Source organism: Monomorium pharaonis, chromosome 8, assembly GCF_013373865.1.
Source record: "Monomorium pharaonis isolate MP-MQ-018 chromosome 8, ASM1337386v2, whole genome shotgun sequence".
NCBI classification, from domain to species: domain Eukaryota; kingdom Metazoa; phylum Arthropoda; class Insecta; order Hymenoptera; family Formicidae; genus Monomorium; species Monomorium pharaonis.
The window spans coordinates 4,200,167-4,222,061 of record NC_050474.1 but is presented as its reverse complement, the minus strand read 5'-3'; the positions used below and the strand labels follow the sequence as shown (position 1 = coordinate 4,222,061).

Sequence of the window (21,895 nt, the reverse complement as noted above, 5' to 3'; positions counted from 1 at the left end):
AGTACCAAATTAAAAGAAAAATTTGCGTGTATTAAAATGATTTCCTACATCTTCTATATAATAAATTTAATAATATTGTTAGAAATCGACATACCTGAAATATAATAATAGTTGCAAAAATACTATAGCAACAAAATAAATAAAATTGGGCAAGTTTTGATTTCTGATAAGGCCATAGACCAATTAGTAACAAAAGATTACGATTAAGACTGAAATATTTATCTACGACACTGATCATTTTTCTGTTAATACTAAAGTGCGTGTGTATAAAGAAGATAAAATAAATAAGAATCCAGTTATCTCTTTACTGTAAAATATATATGAAATATACCTGTCTATATTTTCTACGTTTCTCCTTTTAGTGAAAAAATATTATATGCTATATAATTCAGTTCTTACAATTTAGTTTAACCACATTATAATATAAACGATCTTCGTGCAATTGAAATACTCGCAATTTAATATTGTAGTGCCATAATAGTGGTTGTCGATTACATAATCGATCTAACACCGAAAGAAATTCAACATATGTTCTTTCTCATGGAACACTGAGAAAAATTTTACAACGAAAATTACGCACGCGCATTAAATTACTAGTGGCTTATTTCTCTTTGATCCTTCATTGAATGTAGTCGTGAATTACTTTTGAGATTCTTTACAATAAAAACTATTATATTCAATAATTGCCTAAGGTATGTTTTTTTTTTGCAAAATAAATTATTTTAATTCTTATGTGATTTTCTATACATTAATGTCTTTAACTTAATAAATTGTCGTGCAAATAAATATTAGACATTTTTTTCCTACATTATGTGTTATTATAAAATACTTTTGGCTCCTTAATTTACACTTTTAGACAGAGAAGATCTCGGGATGTCAATTCGAACGGTCAGAATTCTCGCGTGTTTGCATTTGAGCTCTGTTTTTCCATTACTTCAAAGTATGTTGGTCGTTAACCAGCTTCAGATCGTCCCCATATTTAACTAATGTATTATTATATATACGTAATAAGAGTTGAAGTCAATAATTTTAATAGTTTTTAAGAAATTATATCAACCGACTTGAAAAGAAATTGAAAAAGAAATTCTTTTTTAATTTAAGCTACATAAAATAACAACTACATTTAACTATACCAAAATTCACAATTATGATCAGTTTACATTTTTAATTACATTTTACTTAAATAAGAAAATATAAATATTACTTTTGTTGACGTTTGTACTTTAATAATGTGTATTAATTGATAAAAATATTTTTATCAATTTCCCATAGAATACATAAGGACAAAATAAGACAAGGATGCGTTTGCTAGCTACAACAAAAACAACAGTTTTGTTTTATTATCTTAAAGTATGATATATATAACATACAAAATGTTTTATACCGTGGCAAAACACTGTAAGGACGACACGAACAATCCACCGACACTCAAGCCAAAAGATTTATTGCCTCTTAATAATAAAAATAGTATAAACTTTTGTATATATAACGGAGTTATATACCATTGAACTTCGTATCTACATTCAATAACATATTATCAAAAATTAGTAATTTGAAAAAACGTACTTATTTCTCAAACATCATTTTTTTACTGCTTTCAGACTGTATCTATAATTCAGTCACGCCAAATATCACAATTTGCAGTAAAAAAATCTGAAAATTTTACAGAATATTTGTCAATATATATAGATATAGTTACCGACGTCATACTCATTTTTTATCAAATTGTTTGTAAAATATTTTATTTTGTTATAGGAAACAAATATGTAGACTTGTTACTTTTGAAGTTACGAGCCAATATTATTTTGACTTTGACCTCTCAGATCTATAGATACAGTCGAAGGGTAATGAATTTTCACGTCATATGTATATTAGAGTAATTTTTACATTTGCACTAGTGAGAGTTTGCAAAACAATTATAATAAACTATGATATTTCTTACGCAGTAATAAATATGAGATTATAGTGATCTATAATTTCTTGCCCGATAAAATTTGAGAGAAACATGTATGTAAAGCAACTATACGTTATACTACAGATTAATACAAGTTCCTGAATATTATACTTAGATGACAGAATCTGAAAAAGCTAATGTACAAGTGTAAATGTTGAAATCAATTTTTAAATTGCAATTTAAAAGAGAGATGATCTACTACAAAATGTAGTTTTGAAACTTTTACCTACAGCATAAAACCGTCTACAGAAATCACAAGCAGCTACTTGTGACATCCAATGATTGTCGAGCTTTAACTAGAAACTAGGCACTTATTGGCTGTCGCAATTCGCAACTGGCTGCTTGCGACTTCTGTAGACGAGGCTTATTTTTAAAATATAAAAATTCTGATTAACCTTAATTCTGAAAACGTGAACCTATAATATACGACACAAAGTAGTATCTACTCTGTAACTGTAAAATCAGCAAATTTGCCTGCCCCTCTCTAAAAAGGTAGATAATAGAAACAACTCGAGAGACGATCTTAGAACCATGAGAAATGAAGACAAATGCTGAACTAAATAATAAGTATGTTAAGCATATGTTTTTTTCTGTAAGCAATGATTTTGCTAATTATTTAGATAAAAAATACCGTTTTTAGTCAAAACATCTCCTTAAAAGATTCCGACAAATCATTACTTTTCTATTTTTTTACTGAAAAGTGGAAAACTAGGTAACGGATTAAGTTTATTATTTAATTTGAAGTTTATTGGAAACAAAATATTCACAAACATTGTTTATTAAAATAATTATAAAGGCTTTAACTATAACACTAATAAATGTTTTATGATTATTTTAAATTTTAAATATCTTAGGATAAGGAAAATAGCATCAAAACAAATCTATGTGTTCAAGAAAAAAATGACAAAAACCGTGTTCAAGATTAAGGTTAATCATAAAAGTTCAAATTATATAGTGTTTCTATTGTATTACATAATAATAATAAATGATAAATTTTGGATTAGTGTAGTATCGGCTATCTAAATAAACACCAAAGCAGTACAATTCTTACAATGTTTTTATAACTAATTAAATTAAGAACGTTTGTATATAAATTAAATAATTATTAAAATTATTAAAATTGCTAATATAATCTGATTCTTGGTATAATGCTCTCTTATATTTAGTAAGTCGTATTAGAATAATTAAAAAAACTAAAACATAAATTTAGAATTTTAATTATTCCAAAAATAGTTACCGAATATACTAATAACATTACAAATTAAAATTTTTTATAAATATAAATTCTTCTATATAAATAATCTATAAATATAAAATTTCATAAATAATATATGTATAAAATTTTTAATCTAAGCTGTCAAAATTACTATTTAAAATGTAATAGAAATTATTAATATAAAACAACCTAAACATATAATACACAATATTTATTAAATATAAATTTATAAATAAAACATAACTTACTCGGAAAGTATTAAAACTCAAAGTAAGAACTCCGAACGCTATTAAAAACATAAATGACACCTCAAAATTAGATATTAAATATTCGGAAAACCTTAAAAAATAATAACAATTAGACAATATAGACTGATGTGTAAAAACACAAATTAATAGAGAATGTGCTTTATTCAATCATAAAACACAAATATAAGATTTAACTAGATTAGTAATATTAAATTGATAATTAAATTAATAATATAATAATGCTAACAAGCATTTGCTTTCTTTTTCTCTCTAAATATTGTAAATAATTTTGTTGCAAAGAAAAAAATAACATCTCAATTAGGGATCAAACTTGGGCCTTAAAATACTCAAAACCTTCCGTACTTTTTGGAACGAGTATTTCAGCCAATTTGACTATTAAAGCTATTAATATATCATTTTATAATTGTGTTTTAATGAAAATCTATTTAGCACACTTTGAAAGGTATATAAAATTACACAAGTAAATATCAAGGCAGCTATAAATAAAGCATATTCTCTATTTAGTTGTGTTTAAAAAATAAATTATTATTACATATATCATAAAGATAGGGGAAAGGCACCGAATTTGGACCTAAATTGGAACACCACTTTCCTGTTTTTGGAAAATATTTGTTAAATAATAGTTAGAAAAACAATGTTGAAAACATAAATATAAATTAAAAAGTATCTTCTATCAAATAGTAATTTTTATAATACTGTTTCGTATTTTTTAAATATAATTAATGTTTTCGTGACACATGTCAAAAAGTGCATCTGACAAAATGGATGCCTTAGAATCCCTATACACTCAAAGTATTAATGTTACATTTTATTGATTTATGCTTCTTACTTCAATTTTATGTAGTTACCACAGACTCAATGTTATTCCGTTAGACTTGCCAAAGAGACATCGTGCAAATATAACTCTCGTTTTTTGACGAATTTGTTTTTAGCAGATTTTATATAGAAAAGAATATAAATGTATAAAATATAAACTTTTATTTTTATAATTAACTAAGCAGAGCATAGGTTTTATGATGCAATGTTTAGTTTTTCAGAAATAAGGTGTTCAAATTTAGAAAACTGTTTCAAATTTGGTGCCTTTATTATATAAAATGTAAATACCCACATTATTGCTTTTCGATGAATATGTATACCATAAATAAGACTCTTATAAACCAATTTTTTGTTTTTTAGATTAATACTTTGTGTGTAAATTTCTATTGCATTTTTAATACGATAACTGCAAATAATTTATTATCATTACATAAAAGTTTATTATAATATTTAATATAAATTTAGCATTTAACAACAATATAAGACAATCTATAATTTTACAGTTAAATAGTTATAAGTTTGAAACAAGTTATCTACTTTTACTGTATACTGTATACTGTTTTTTTAATAAAAAAAGTTTATTATTTGGGAAGGCATTTTTAATATTATATAATGGAAAAATTAAAAATTAGCATTAATAGAAAAAAGCAAGGAAAAGAGTATAAAATAATAATTTTTTGGGGTTGATTTTTCATCTTAATCTATAAATTGTTATTAAAAATTCTAATTTAAAAATAGTTATAAAATAAGCATATAGACATTAGTCATGTTACTATATATATTACACATGTAAAAATTATTTTAATAATTAAATTATTTAAGAAATTTTCTTTATAGTGCAAATATTTTCATCATATATAATATTCATCATATGTACCTTATACTTTTCTAGGCAAATTTTCAGATTTACTTTGAAACTTTTAAATAGAGAAAAACGAAACTTATTTCATTAATTTTAATTTTTTAATTATATTCTAACGGGAATATTTAATTTTCCTTACCTAGCAATTTTAAACACTCCGCATGCATATTGAAGGTATGCAAAGAGCATTGATCCTGTTGCTACCAATGTGATAAATCCTATGCATGAACTTGCATTGAAGTGAATTAGCATTAAATAATAATATTTCTCTTGATCAATAAAGTATTCCGTTGCGATTGACAGACGTCGTGATCGAGACTTGTTTACGAATAAAATAATGTTAATAAAATCTGGCCACAATTGGGCGTTAATGAAAAAGAATAAACCGCAAAGAAGACATACTAAACAACATTAGAACAAAAAATTACTCGTACAAAATTTTTTTATAATCTACATTTTTTAATTTATGTATATGCAATTTAAGATATTATGCTCCCTATATAATTTCTCACTCCAATTTATATATATCTAATAGCACATAAAAATAAATTGCTAAATGAATGGATTGTAATATGCAAAAACAAACAATATAAAGAAATAGTCAATAATCTTAAATGTGTAAAGTAAACATTATAGTTATGAAAAAATGTGCTTTAATATTAAAGATCTTTCCACTGGCATCCATTATGCTTTTGAGAAACTATGCTACTCTCTCTGTCAGACTGTCTTATTTTTTTTCGCTTTTTCTCTCACACATACACAATCTTAAAAATTTAATAACTATATTAAATAATAACTACATTAAATAAAAAATAATTAAAAAAAAGATTTGTAATTAAAAAGCTATCTAATATTAAATAAGATAAAAAAGTAGCCAGTTAATTTATATTAAATCTTGGTTAGACGACACGTATAAATGTATTTAATTATTATAACAAAAATATTTTGAACTTTATTTGTTGTTCTTTAGTAGCATTGTATTTTAAAAAATTTATTAGGAACAAAGCTTATGGTTTAATTTTTTTAATACTTTTATGTTAATTAAATACTTTCTTGCTCATTTAATTGAGATCCAATTTAATTTTTATTTATTATTCTCAAGTATTCCATAATTAATTAAGATCTAATTTAATTTTTATCATTCTTAAGTATTGCATAATAATCATTTCATCTTTTTTTAAGTCTGGTAAAAAAAAAACTTCTCTCCTTGCACACCATTTTTCAGGATTTTCTGAATTTCTGAGTTGTCTTCCTTGTCAGAATAGAATTACATATATTTTATTATTATGAGATTACATAAATAATTTTATATCTTAATAATACCTTTTTTTATCCTATATATCAATTATAATTATTGAAACGTATTAAGAAGCAATTTTAAAAATATAAAATAAAATATTTGAATATTTGAATTATTTAATTATTAATCTACATTTTATTTCTTTATTTTTATCTAAATTTAAACAAAAATTATACACGTTTTCTGATTTGAACATATTTAAACGAATTTCTTATATTATAAAAATTTCAAACTTACTACGTATATACCAGATATAATAAATAAAAATTATTGCCTTACTTATAAACGCAATTGTATAACGTTTTGAAATATTTCCATATCTTTCAAAGATGGCGATTTCATTATTATCATTTAAATTATTATAAATAAGCTGAAGTTGTCCCATTAAAAACTTTATCTGTTTGTTTAATAAATTTTAACGTTATTTTTTATATAACTCTTATTAAAAATATAAAGAAAATTACAATACTTGTACAATTACATTATGTAAATATTTATTGAAATAAATATAATAAATAATCAACTTACTGTATCATTGTTAAAGCAAAACGAATTATATTGAATAAAAAAGATAGTAAAACCAAATACTATAGAGCAAATCTTTATCATGTGATTTGCAGTATATTTTGAGGTCAGAAATGTTGTTAACTGTAATTTTTAAAAGGAGTTATAAACACATACATATAGACTTTATTATTTACTATAAATACCATACTTAATCATACATTATGTTTTGAAAATGTTTTATTTGTTAAAACTAAAAGATTTGTTGAAACAATTCGCGCTATTTAAATTCTATATTAGCTAATAATAAATTGTTTTATTTTTTTAAATACTATAAAAAAATTAATTGTTGGAAATAGTGTTTTATTTAACAATCTATTTAAGTCTGTTGAGACTGTTGAAAAAATAACACAATATTATATATAATATGCATATATATAAATGAAATTTAATTATCGTAATAATTTTCTATATGTACGTCTTCTATATGTATAATAAATACAATAATACTGTTGGAAATCGACATACCTGAAATATAATAACAGTTGCAATAGCACTGTAGCAACAAAATAAATGAAATCGGGAAAATTTTGATTTTTGATAAGGCCATAGACCAATTAGCAACAAAAGAATACGATTAAGACTGAAATATTTGTCTACGATACTGATCATTGTTCTAATACTAAAGTACATGTGTATATAGAAAATGAAAGAAATTCGCTTATCCCTCTAATGTTAAATATCTATAAAATATAAATACCTATATTTTCTACATTTTGCTTCTAGTAAAAAAATTTATTGTGTGTTATAATTCAATTTTTACAATTTAGTCTAATCGCATTATAATATAAAAGACTTTTGTGCAATTGAAACACTCGCAATTTAATACTGTAATGTTATAATAGTGGTTGCCGATTACATAATCGATCTAACGCTGAAAGAAATTTAACATATGTTTCGTTCTCATGAAACACCGAGAAAAGTCTTACAACGGAAGTTATGCACGCGCATTGACTTACTAGTGGCTCTTTGATCTTTTATTGAATGTAGTCGTGAGTTACTTTTGAGAGATGTAAGTAAAAATTACAGTAAAAAATATTATATTTAATAATTGTTTAAAGCATATGTTATTTTTTGGAAAATAAATGATTTTAATTTTTATGTGGTTTTCTATGGTTTAAAATCTTTAATCTAATAAAATATCATGCGATACAAATAAATATTAGTTATGTTTTCTTATATTATGTGTTATTATAAAATGCTTTCTGCTTTCTTATTTACACTTCTTCTATGATTTGCAATATTTTTTAGACATGAAATATATTAAATGCTGTCTTTCATTAACTTTTTTCAACATTGTAATATTAATTGATAATTACATTTTTATAATTGTGTTGAATACATAATAGTAAAATAAAATATATCAAATCTATGACTTTTAAATTTATTAATATTAGGTATGCTCCAATGTTAAATTTTGATTATATATATATGTATACACTACTCAAAAAGAAATAGGGAACACTTTTTGTATACCGAAAATTCAGGCTATTTGAAAATAGTCTAAATTTTTGGTGTACAAAAAGAGTTCCCTATTTTTTTAAAATAAAATAGCCTAAATTTTTGGTATACGAAAAGTGTTCCCTGTTTTTTTTAGTAGTGTATTAAGTATATTGATTAACATAATATTATTTCTTGACAAAATAAGTATTTTGTTTTATTTTTATTTTTCGACAAAATAATAGTAATAGATCACTACTTTTGATTACAAATTTTTAAGTAATGGATGGAATTTTTTAGTAAAATATAAATTTTTTTAATTTATAAAATTGTTAAAAGTAGATATAAAATGCAAAATCCATACTGAGCTTAAATTAGCTGTCAAAGAATTGATAATATCGATTGTCTCCGTCGCGTCGGTTGTGACAGACGAAAAATTGGTAAGCGACTGTTAAGTTGCCCAAAGAATGAAGATCTCGAGACGTCAACTTGAGCCAGAATTATGGACTGTTTGCATTTGAGTTCTGGTTTCTTTTTCTAATACTCCAAAGTGTATTGGTCTTAACCAACTTCTAATTCTTCCTCTATCTAACCAATGTATTATTACATACACATAAAAAGAGTTAAAGTCAATAATTTCAATAATTTCTAAGAAATTATGTCAACTGACTTGAAAAATATTCTTTATTTATTTAAACTACATAAAATAACATTTACCAATTACAAAATTTACAATTGTATTTAATTCACATTTTTATTCACATTTTACTTCAATAGCTATAAAATATATCATCTTTTGTTGACGTTTATACTTAAATAATGTATATTAATTGATAAACATATTTTCATCAATTTCCCACAGAATACATAAGAACAAAATAAGACAAAGATGCATTTACTAGCTAAAACAAAAACAGTTCTGTTTTATTACCTTAAAGTATTAATATATATATATATATATATATATATATATATATATATAACGTATGAAATGTTTTATACCGTGGCAAAACATTGTAAGGACGACACGAACAATCCACCGACATTCAAGCCAAAAGATTTATTGCCTCTTAATAATAAAAATAGTATAAATCTTTGTATATATAATGGAGCTATGTACCACTGGACTTCGTACCTACATTTAGTGACATAATATCAAGAATTACTAACATGATTTTTACATCATATGTATATTTTGTTACGTGTATTATAATAGTTATTTGCACTAGAAAGAGTTTGTAAAACAATTATAATATAATAAAGTATAATATTTCTTACGTAGTAATAAACATGAGATTATAGTGATCTGTAATTTCTTGTCCGATAAAATTGGCTAAAAACATATATATAATACAACAATATGTTACAACACAAGTTACTGAAAGTTCCTCAATATTAATAAACGTAGACGACAGAATCTGAAAAAGCTAATGTACAAATATAAATGTTTGAATCAATTTTTAAATTACAATTTAAAATAGATAACTTACGACTATATACGATATAAAATTTTATAATTTTAATTTAAGCTGTCAAAATTATTATTTAAAATGTAATAGAAATTATTAATATAAAATAACATTAACATATAATATATAATATCTATTGTATCTAAATTTAAAAATAAAACATAACTTACTCGGAAAGTATTAAGACTCAAAGTAAGAACTCCGAACGCTATTAAAAACATGAATGACATCTCAAAATTAGATATTAAATATTTGGAAAACCTTTAAAAATGAAAAAATTAACAAATATAGATTGATGTATATAAACACAACTAACAGAGAATATACCTTATTTGATCATAACTGGATCTTTGTGGTAATATTTACCTGTGTGATTTTATATCTTTCAAAATTCTTTGAACTGTATGTAAAATAGATTTTGCGGTCTTCAAAACACAGTTATAATATAAACTAAATTAGTATTATTAATGATAATCAATTTAATAATAATAATAATACTAACAAGCATTTGCTTATCTTTTCTCTCTAAATACTGTAAATAATTCTGTTGCTAAGAAAAAATAACACCTCTCTTAAGAAAATTAACTTCAAGTGTTAAAGTTTTCAAAATTACCTTACAAATCTAAAAGTTTACTGAAGAAATTTTTAGCAAATTTAAGGTATGTAAAAGATTAATCTAAAGTAATTCAAGTCTTTTCTTAAGAACTAAACTAGAGATTGAACGTGGGTCTCAAATACTCAAAACATTCCGTATCTTCTGGAACAAGTGTCTCAGCCAATTTGATCACTAAAGCCATATATCAGTTTATCCTACAATTGTGTTTTAATGAAAATCTATTTAGCACACACATTAATGAACTTTGAAAAGTATATAAAATCACACAAATAAATACCAACACAAAGATCCAAATATAAGTAAAGCATATTCTATTAGATGTGTTTAAAAAATAAATTCTTCTTACATGTATCATAAAGATCTTATATAAAATGTAAATACACACATTATTGCTTTTCGATGAATATGTACACCATAAATAAGATTCTCATAAACGACAATTTTGTTTCTTAGATTAATACTTTGTGTGTAAATTTCTATTGCATTCTTAATACGGTAACTGCAAATTATTTATTATTATTATATAAAAATTCACTATTTAATATATTTAAGAATATTTACTATGTAACAATAATATGAGACAAATCTATAATTTGAAAGTTAAATAGTTATAAGATTAAAAATTATATACACACACTTTTGCAACATCCAGTTATATACATATTTATTTAGCTTTTTTAATAAAATATTTATTATATTATATAAAAAAACACGTATAATATTACACAATGGAAGTGTTATGTTAAAAATTATTAGCATTAATAGAAAAAAATAAAAATTAATCATTTTTTCTTTATTGAGTCTTAATCTTAAGATTTTATTGTTAAAAATTTTGATTTAAAAATAACTAAAATGAGCATATAGGCATTGTAACGTCACTATATACATTTCACACGTAAAAAGTTTTTTCATAATTCAATTATTTAAGAAATTTTGTGTTTATCTTAATGTGATTATTTATTGTTTCTCACCTAGCAATTTTAAACACTCCGCATGCAAATTGAAGATATGCAAAGAGCATTGATCCTGTTGCTACTATTGTGAGCAATCCTATGCATGTACTTGCATTGAAGTGGAATAGTATTAAATAGTAATATTTCTCTTGATCAATAAAGTATTCCGTTTCGATTAACAGACGCCGTGGTCGAGACTCATTTATGAATAAAATAATATTAATAAAATCTGGCCACAATTGGGCGTTAATTACAATAAATAAACTGCAAAGAAGACATGCTACACAACATTAGAACAAAGAGGTACTCATATAAAATTATAGTTTTCAATAAACTATACTTTTTAATTTATGTATAAATATACATATTATTTATTGTAATATACGTTGACCTCTAATATGTATAATTCTTTATTTTAATTTAAATGTATCTTATAGCATATAAAAAATAAGTTAAAATTGGATTGGATTGTTATGTGCAAAAACAAATAATATGAAGAAATGATCAATAATCACAAGTGCGTACAATAAACATTATAAGAAAAAATGTTATTTAACATTAAACGATCTTTCCATCGACATCCATTATGCCTTTAAAAATTGTCATTCTACTTTCTCTGTCAAACTACCTTCTGTCATAATCAATTTAATAATTATATTTATTGCAACATATTAAAAAAGAAAATTTAAAAATATGGAATAAAATTTTAATTTTGTATATTATTGGATTATTGATCTACTTTCCATTTCTTCATTTTTAACATATCTAAATTTAAGCAAAAATTATACATATTTCCTGATTCAAACGTATTTAAAGAAATTTTCCATATTATAGAAATTTTAAACATACTAATATGTGTTTCCTAAATATAATAAAAAATATTGTCTTACTTATGAACGCAATTGTATAACGTTTCGAAATATTTCCATATCTTTCAAAGATTGCGATTTCATTATTATCTTTTAAATCATTATAAATAAGCTGAAGTTGTTCCATTAAAAGTTTTATCTGCAATAAATTTTTACGTTATTTTTTATATATCTTTTATTAAAGGTATAAAGAAAATTGTAATACTTGAACAATTACATTATGTAAATATTTATTAAAACAAATATAATAAACAATCAACTTACTGTATCATTGTTAACATAAAACGAATTATATTGAATAGCGTAGTTAAAAAAATTAAATGATATAGAGCAAATTTTTATTATGTGATTTGTAGTACATTTTGAGGTCAAAAATGTTGTAAACTGTAATTAATCATTTTTTGGAGACATTATAAACACATACATAATTTTATCGTTTACTATAGAAACTCTACTTAATCATACATTATGAAGCTTTATTTGATTAAAACCAAGCCTTCAAAACAATTTGTGCTATTGAAATTTTATTAACTAATAATAAATTATTATACTTTTTTATAATATTGTGCAAAAATAAATTGTTGGCAATAGTGCTTTACTTAACCACATATATATATATATATATATATATATATAAGTAAATTTGTTAATATTATCTAACGTAATATTATATGTATATAATATACATCTATATTTAACTTTTATACCATTGTAACATATTGAAAAATAAATTTAAAGTGTTTATTATGCCCTGAGTTTCCTTATGTTAATAAAGAAAAAATTATACATATTAATAAAAATTGTTTAACTATAATACATAACAATGTAAAATATAGAATAACGTAATACATAACAACGTAAAATATAGAACGAATATTTTTTCAAAGCACATTTATAATTTACATTATATGTGTATATTTTTGTTTTCATATTAACATTACGTAATTTTGCAAAGTATAATACGTAAAAGCAAAAATTAATATCTTGAAAGCTGTTATAAGCAATACATATGATAAAGTATTTCATATTTTGCAAATCTAATGAGTTATTTTGTCAAACCTTTTTTTTGAAACTTAGATTTTTTCCGGTATTATTATTTATCGTAAATACAATTTTTTAATTCTTGTATACAAGTATGTACTAAAATTTGCAATAAGTATTCAATTATTTTTAATACAAAAGTTATAAATTTATAATAACATTAATAAATTAAAAAGTAAAAAAATGTTTATTTTAATTTAATTAAATAAAATATATACATTTAAAGTACTAAATTAAAGGAAAAATTTGCATTATTAAAAAAATTTCCTACATCTTCTATATAATAAATGTAATAATGTTGTTAGAAATTAACATACCTGAAATATAATAATAGTTGCAATAATACTGTAGCAACAAAATAAATAAAATCGGGCAAGTTTCGATTTCTGATAAGGCCATAGACCAATTAGTAACAAAAGAATACGATTAAGACTGAAATGTTTATCTACGACACTGATCATTTTTCTGTTAATACTAAAGTGTGTCTGTATATAAAGAAGATGAAAGAAATGAGAATCCGCTTATTTCTCTACTATTAAATATCTATGAAATATGAATATTTATATTTTCTACATTTTGCCTTCTATTGCAAAAATATTATATGCTATAATTCAATTCTTACAAATTAGTTTAATCGCATTATAATACGAAAGATCTTCGTGCAATTGAACCATTCGCAATTTAATACTGTAATGTCATGATAGCGGTTGCCGATTACATAATCGATCTAACGCCGGAAGAAATTCAACATATGCTTCTTTCTCATAAAACACTAAGAAAAGTCTTACAACAAAAGTTACGCACGCGCATTAACTTACTAATGGCTTATTTCTTTTTGCTCCTTTATTGAATGCAGTCGTAAGTTACCTTTGAGATTTTTTACAATAAAAACTATTATATTCAATAATTGCCTAAGGTATGTTTTTTTTTCAAAATAAATTATTTTAATTCTTATGTGATTTTCTATACATTAATGTCTTTAACTTAATATATTTTCCTGCAAATAAATATTAGTCATTTTTTTCCTACTTTGTGTTATTATAAAATACTTTCAGCTCTCTAATTTACACTTCTTCTAGACAGAGAAGATTTTGGGATGTCAATTCGAGCGGTCAAAATCTTGATCTGTTTGCATTTGAACTCTGTTTCCTTTCTCCAATATTTCCAAGTGTGTTGGTCTTTAACCAGCTTCTAATCGTCCCCCTGCTTAGTTAATGTATTATTATATATATGCAAAAAGAGTTAAAGTCATTAATTTCAATAATTTCTGAAAAATTATATCAACTTGTAAAAGGAGTTCTTTTTAAATTTAAACTACGTAACTATTACATTTAACTATAGTAAAATTCATAATTATATTTAGTTTACATTTTTAATTACATTTTACTTAAATAAGCATAAAATATATTACATTTGTTGATGTTTATACTTTAATAATATGTATTAATTAATGAAAATACTTTTATCAATTTCCCACAGAATACATAAGGACAAAATAAGACAAGGATGCGTTTGCTAGCTGCAACAAAAATAGTTCTGTTTTATTACCTTAAAGTATTAATATATGTATATAACGTATGAAATGTTTTATACCGTGGCAAAACATTGTAAGGACGACACGAACAATCCACCGACATTCAAGCCAAAAGATTTATTGCCTCTTAATAATAAAAATAGTATAAACTTTTGTATATATAACGGAGTTATATACCATTGAATTTCGTATCTACATTCAATAACATATTATCAAGAATTAATAATTTGAGAAAAAAGATACTTATTTCTCCGATATCATTTTTTTACTGCTTTCAGACTGTATCTATAATTCAGTCACGCCGAATATCACAATTTGCAGTAAAAAAAATTTGAAAATTTTATAGAATATTTGTTAACATTATATAGATATAGTTAACGATGTCATACTTATTTTTTATCAAATTGTTTGTAAAATATTTTGTTTTGTTGTACGAAACAAATATGTAGACTTGTTACTTTTGAAGTTACAAGCCAATATTATTTTGACTTTGGCTTCTCAGATCTATAGATACAGTCGAAGAGTAATGAATTCTTTTCACGTCATATGTATATGTATATATATTTGTTACATGTATATTAGAGTAATTTTTACATTTGCACTAGAGAGAGTTTGCAAAACAATTATAATAAACTATGATATTTCTTACGCAGTAATAAATATGAGATTATAGTGATCTATAATTTCTTGTCCGATAAAATTTGCGAAAAACATGTACGTAAAACAATCAAACGTTATAATAGAGATTAATAAAAGTTCCTGAATATTATACTTAGATGACAGAATCTGAAAAAGCTAATGTACAAGTGTAAATGTTTAAATCAATGTTTAAATTACAATTTAAAATAGATAACTTACAATCTACTATAAAATGTAGCTTTGAAACTTTTAGCTATAACGTAATTTTTAACTACTTAACTTTATTATTGTAATTTAAAAATAATCGTAATTATTTGTGCATGTCATGTGTGCAATAGAGCTTGTGCGCAAAAGAGTTTGTAGGCAATCGATTTGTAGGCAAACGGTTTAGTGCGCAAAAGCTTTGTTTGCAAACGGTCTGTTGACAATCAATACTGTTGGCAATTAATCTGTAGGCAATTGGGGCCTTCCCAAAAATGGAAAACTAGGTAACGGATTAAATTTATTATTTACTTTAAAGTTTATTGAAAATATGAACATTATTTATTAAATGTTCAATGAACATTGTTTATTCAAATAATTATAAATATTATCTTTAACGTTAACAGATTTCATAATTTTTTAAATCTCTAAATATTTTAAAATAAGAAAAATAGCATCAAAACAAATCTATGTGTTTAAGAAAAAAGTGACAAAAACGTGTTCAAGATTAAGGTTAATCATAAGTTCAAATTATATAATGTTTCTATTGTATCACATTGTAATAATAAATGATAAACTTTTGGTTAGTGTAGCATCAACTATCTAAATAAACACCAAAGCAATACATATTCTTACAATGTTTTTATAACTAATTAAACTAATTAAGAAATAAATTAAATAATTATTAAAATTGCTAATATAATCTGATTCTTGGTATAATGCTCTCTTATATTTAGTAAGTCGTATTAGAATAATTAAAAAAACTAAAACATAAATTTAGAATTTTAATTATTCCAAAAATAGTTACCGAATATACTAATAACATTACAAATTAAAATTTTTTATAAATATAAATTCTTCTATATAAATAATCTATAAATATAAAATTTCATAAATAATATATGTATAAAATTTTTAATCTAAGCTGTCAAAATTACTATTTAAAATGTAATAGAAATTATTAATATAAAACAACATAAATATATTATATAGAATATTTATTAAGTATAAATTTATAAATGAAACATAACTTACTCGGAAAGTATTAAGACTCAAAGTAAGAACTCCGAACGCTATTAAAAACATGAATGACATCTCAAAATTAGATATTAAATATTCGGAAAACCTTAAAAAAATAAGAACAATAAGAGAATATAGACTAATGTGTAAAAACACAATTAATAGAGCATGTGCTTTATTTTATCATAGCTGGATCTTTGTAGTGGTATTTATCTGTGATTTTATATATATACTTTATATATATACTCAAAGTTTATTGAACTGCGCTCAAATAAATTTTTCTTGTTTAAATAAACAAGTATAAGATAAGTATTTAACTAGGTTAATAATATTAAATTGATAATTAAATTATTAATAGTAATGCTAACAAGCATTTGATTTCCTTTTTTCCTTAAAAATACTGTAAATAATTTTGTTGCAAAAAAAATAACACCTCAATTAGCGATCGAATCTGGGCCTTAAAAAAATACTCAAAACCTTCTGTACTTTTCAGTAAAAAATCTATTCAGCACACATTTTAGTGCACTTTGAAAGATATATAAAGTTACACAAATAAATATTAACAAAAAGATACAACCATAAGTAAAGCATATTCTCTATTAGATGTGTTTAAAAAATAAATTCTTTTTACATATATCAAAAAGATATTATATAAAATGTAAATACCCACATTATTGCTTTTCGATGAATATGTATACCATAAATAAGACTCTTATAAACCAATTTTTTGTTTTTTAGATTAATACTTTGTGTGTAAATTTCTATTGCATTTTTAATACGATAACTGCAAATAATTTATTATTATTACATAAAAGTTTATTATAATATTTAATATAAATTTAGCATTTAACAACAATATAAGACAATCTATAATTTTACAGTTAAATGGTTATAAGTTTGAAACAAGTTATCTACTTTTACTGTATTCATACTGTTTTTTTAATAAAAAAAGTTTATTATTTGGGAAGGCATTTTTAATATTATATAATGGAAAAATTAAAAATTAGCATTAATAGAAAAAAGCAAGAAAAAAAGTATAAAATAATAATTTTTTGGGGTTGATTTTTCATCTTAATCTATAAATTGTTATTAAAAATTCTAATTTAAAAATAGCTATAAAATAAGCATATAGACATTAGTCATGTTACTATATATATTACACATGTAAAAATTATTTTAATAATTAAATTATTTAAGAAATTTTCTTTATAGTGCAAATATTTTCATCATATATAATATTCATCATATGTACCTTATACTTTTCTAGGCAAATTTTCAGATTTACTTTGAAACTTTTAAATAGAGAAAAACGAAACTTATTTCATTAATTTTAATTTTTTAATTATATTCTAACGGGAATATTTAATTTTTCTTACCTAGCAATTTTAAACACTCCGCATGCATATTGAAGGTATGCAAAGAGCATTGATCCTGTTGCTACCGATGTGATAAATCCTATGCATGAACTTGCATTGAAGTGAATTAGCATTAAATAGTAATATTTCTCTTGATCAATAAAGTATTCCGTTGCGATTGACAGACGTCGTGATCGAGACTTGTTTACGAATAAAATAATGTTAATAAAATCTGGCCACAATTGGGCGTTAATTAAAAAGAATAAACCGCAAAGAAGACATACTAAACAACATTAGAACAAAAAATTACTCGTACAAAATTGTATTTTTTTATAATCTACATTTTTAAATTTATGTATATGCAACTTAAGATATTATGCTCCCTATATAATTTCTCACTCCAATTTATATATATCTAATAGCACATAAAAATAAATTGCTAAATGAATGGATTGTAATATGCAAAAACAAACAATATAAAGAAATAGTCAATAATCTCAAATGTGTAAAGTAAACATTATAGTTATGAAAAAATGTGTTTTAATATTAAAGATCTTTCCACTAGCATCCATTATGCTTTTGAGAAACTATGCTACTCTCTCTGTCAGACTGTCTTATTTTTTTTCTCTCTTTCTCTCACACATACACAATCTTAAAAATTTAATAACTATATTAAATAATAACTACATTAAATAAAAAATAATTTAAAAAAAATGTAATTAAAAAGCTATCTAATATTAAATAAGATAAAAAAATAGCCAGTTAATTTATATTAAATCTTGGTTAGACGACACGTATAAATGTATTTAATTATTATAACAAAAATATTTCGGACTTTATTTGTTGTTCTTTAGTAGCATTATATTTTAAAAAATTTATAGGCAACAAAACCTATGATTTAATTTTTTTTATATATTTATATCATGTTAATTAAATACTTTCATGCTTATCTAATTGAGATATACGTTAATTTTTATTTATCATTCTCAAGTATTGGATAATGACTATTTTATCTTTTTTTAATGTCTGGTAAAAAAGAGCTACTCGCGCACAATTTTTTAGGGTTTTTTAAATTTCCGAATTGCTTGTTAAAATAGAACTATATATTTCATTATTATAAAATTACATAAATAATTTTATATCTTAGTATTAATACTTTTATCCTGTATGAATTATAATTATTGAAACGTATTAAAAAGCAATTTTTTAAAAATATGAAGTAAAATATTTGAATATTGGAATATTATATAATTATTAATCTACTTTTTCTTATTTTTAACATATTTAAATTTAAACAAAAATTATACACATTTTCTGATTCAAACATATTTAAACGAATTTCTTATATTATAACAATTTCAAACTTACTACGTATGTACCAGATATAATAAATAAAAAATATTGTCTTACTTATAAACGCAATCGTATAACGTTTCGAAATATTTCCATATCTTTCAAAGATGGCGATTTCATTATTATCATTTAAATTATTATAAATAAGCTGAAGTTGTTCCATTAAAGACTTTACCTGTTTGTTTAATAAATTTTTATGTTATTTTTTATACAATTTTTATTAAAAATATAAAGAAAATTATAATACTTGTACAATTACATTTATGTAAATATTTATTAAAATAAATATAATAAATAATCAACTTACTGTATCACTGTTAATGTAAAACGAATTATATTGAATAGAAAAACTAATAAAAGTAAATAATATAGAGAAAATTTTTATTATGTGATCCGCAGTACATTTTGAGGTCAGAAATGTTGTTAACTGTAATTTTAAAAGAAGTTATAAACATACGTAGACTTTATCATTTACTATAAATGAAGCTACTAAAAATTTTATTTTTTATTACAGTAAATTTTTTGTCGTTTTGATAATGTGTCTATGTAAATACATATTAATTGTAATATTTTATATTTTCAAAAATTATAGAGGGAAAAATGAACAATCGTATATATTGGATTGTCGGAAAAGTCATGATGTATTTTGCTATGTTTTCTACCGAAATATCGAGCTTGCTTACGTATCCCAACTTCTTGAGATAATCGTGAATAGTTAAATGATGGATGTTCAATATTTCTGCAGTCGCTCGTATCGTATAATATGGGTTTGACTTAATCAATGCTTTATTTTATCGTCATCAATCTCCGTAGGCCTTTCTGATCAAGGAGCGTCGTTGAAATCAAAATCACCAGCACGGAATTTCATGAACTATCGTTGGTACTGACGTACTTGTAGAGCATTGTCACCGTAAACTTTACAGTTTTACACGCAATCTTTTACAAACTTGACGCACGTTCTTCCCTTTGCGGAAGCAAAAGAGTAAAATATGGCGATACACAGTTTGATCTTTTATCTTCAACTTGTTGTAAACTCTCTAAAACTTAACCAATTGCTTAATTTTTTTTTTTTAGAATAAAACTAGAACTATCAGCTGTCAAATGACAATGCAATAACGAAGATACGAATGACTCTTGTACTTCTACAAATGAACTAGCGCTATATATTGCAAAAATGCGTCATGACTTCTCCGACTAATATATATGACTACCATACATTTAATTTAAAATTCCCAACATAATTTTGAATGATATATTCAAAAGAAGAAGAACAGTAGTGAGAAATGTCAACTAGTTTGAAAACATTAACTTTTGTAACAATATCTACGTCATATCTCACTACTATATATGTATACATGTATATATATCATATTATTGTATTATAATATATAACGTTTAAGAAATTTTAAACATGTTTAAGAAATGACCAAGGTAAAGTGTTTATTATACTCCGTACGTATAAGTTAATATACTTTTTTAGTAAATCAGTATTTCATCTATTAAAACCATTATTTTATAATAAAATCTGTGTTTCTCTTATAAAAAATATTTTAAATTTAAAGAATACTTTATTAGTAAACAGAATCAATTTACTCATTTATAAAACGTTTAAAACTTGTTTAATGCTTAAAATGTTTATTATGCCTTAAGTTCCCTTATATTAATAAAAAAAGAAATTATAATAACGTTAATAAATTAAAAAATAATAAACAACAAATTTATTTTAATTTAATATAGTAAAATATATAGACAATATTTAAAGTACAATTAATAGAAAAATCCGCATATATTAAAATAATTTTCTACAGCTTCTATGCAATAAATACAATAATAATTAAATCAGTAATGTGAGTCGACTTTCTGGCAAAAATCGTTTATTAATTTTACGACGTTTCGACCATTGATTTTGATCCTCCTCAGGTAAGGTACAATTTTTCGCTACGACATAACCGCTTAATACATTCGGACCAACGAAATATAAAGCATGTTATGTCAATGTCTATATCCATTACTGATTTAGTTATTTGATTTCACTGGCGACAAGAAGTACACCTCATAAATACAATAATATTGTTAGAAATCGACGTACTTGAACTATAATAATGGTTGCAATAGCACTGTAGCAACAAAATATACGAAATCGAGCAAATTTTGATTTTTGATAAGGCCATAGACCAATTAGCAACAAAAGAATACGATTAAGACTGAAATATTTGTCTACGATACTGATCATTCTTCTGCTAATACTAAAGTGCGTGTGTATATAGAAAATAAGAGAAATTCTCTCTGTTAAATATCTATAAAATATAAATATCAATATTTTCTACATTTTGCTTCTAGCAAAAAATTTATCGTGTGTTATAATTCAATTTTTACAATTTAGTCTAATCGCATTATAATATAAAAGATCTTCGTGCAATTGAA

At 23.2% G+C, this 21,895-nt stretch overlaps 3 protein-coding genes across 4 annotated transcripts; all 3 read right to left on the bottom strand.

Annotated features, from left to right (window-relative positions):
- Positions 1-749: 749 nt before the first annotated feature.
- Positions 750-7,640, bottom strand: LOC105833377 (odorant receptor 49b). Of its 2 annotated transcripts, XM_036290517.1 has the most exons (9): positions 7,450-7,640; positions 6,946-7,065; positions 6,697-6,814; positions 5,257-5,435; positions 4,548-4,661; positions 3,419-3,509; positions 1,943-2,088; positions 1,385-1,517; positions 750-1,312 (listed from the first exon to the last, which is right to left on the bottom strand). In XM_036290517.1, exons 4-9 carry the CDS (start codon positions 5,367-5,369, stop codon positions 1,259-1,261), a joined length of 651 nt encoding a protein of 216 aa, XP_036146410.1. In that variant the 5' UTR covers positions 5,370-5,435; positions 6,697-6,814; positions 6,946-7,065; positions 7,450-7,640; the 3' UTR covers positions 750-1,258. The 2 variants fall into 2 exon arrangements, with proteins under 2 accessions (XP_036146410.1, XP_028050530.2); XM_028194729.2 differs by lacking the exons at positions 750-1,312; positions 1,385-1,517; positions 1,943-2,088; ... (1 more) ...; positions 4,548-4,661; positions 5,257-5,435 and adding an exon at positions 6,190-6,369 and having other exon boundaries at positions 7,450-7,636.
- Positions 7,641-9,225: 1,585 nt separating this feature from the next.
- Positions 9,226-11,793, bottom strand: LOC105833379 (odorant receptor 49b). Its single transcript, XM_012675093.2, has 6 exons — positions 11,478-11,793; positions 10,892-11,005; positions 10,061-10,151; positions 9,700-9,848; positions 9,424-9,556; positions 9,226-9,323 (listed from the first exon to the last, which is right to left on the bottom strand). Exons 1-6 carry the CDS (start codon positions 11,525-11,527, stop codon positions 9,270-9,272), a joined length of 591 nt encoding a protein of 196 aa, XP_012530547.1. The 5' UTR covers positions 11,528-11,793; the 3' UTR covers positions 9,226-9,269.
- A 2,982-nt stretch (positions 11,794-14,775) lies between these two features.
- Positions 14,776-18,789, bottom strand: LOC118646812 (odorant receptor 49b-like). Its single transcript, XM_036290516.1, has 6 exons — positions 18,140-18,789; positions 17,434-17,547; positions 16,779-16,869; positions 15,553-15,698; positions 14,963-15,095; positions 14,776-14,888 (listed from the first exon to the last, which is right to left on the bottom strand). The coding sequence occupies exons 1-6, from the start codon at positions 18,250-18,252 to the stop codon at positions 14,835-14,837; spliced, it is 651 nt and encodes a 216-aa protein (XP_036146409.1). The 5' UTR covers positions 18,253-18,789; the 3' UTR covers positions 14,776-14,834.
- Between the last annotated feature and the right edge of the window lie 3,106 nt (positions 18,790-21,895).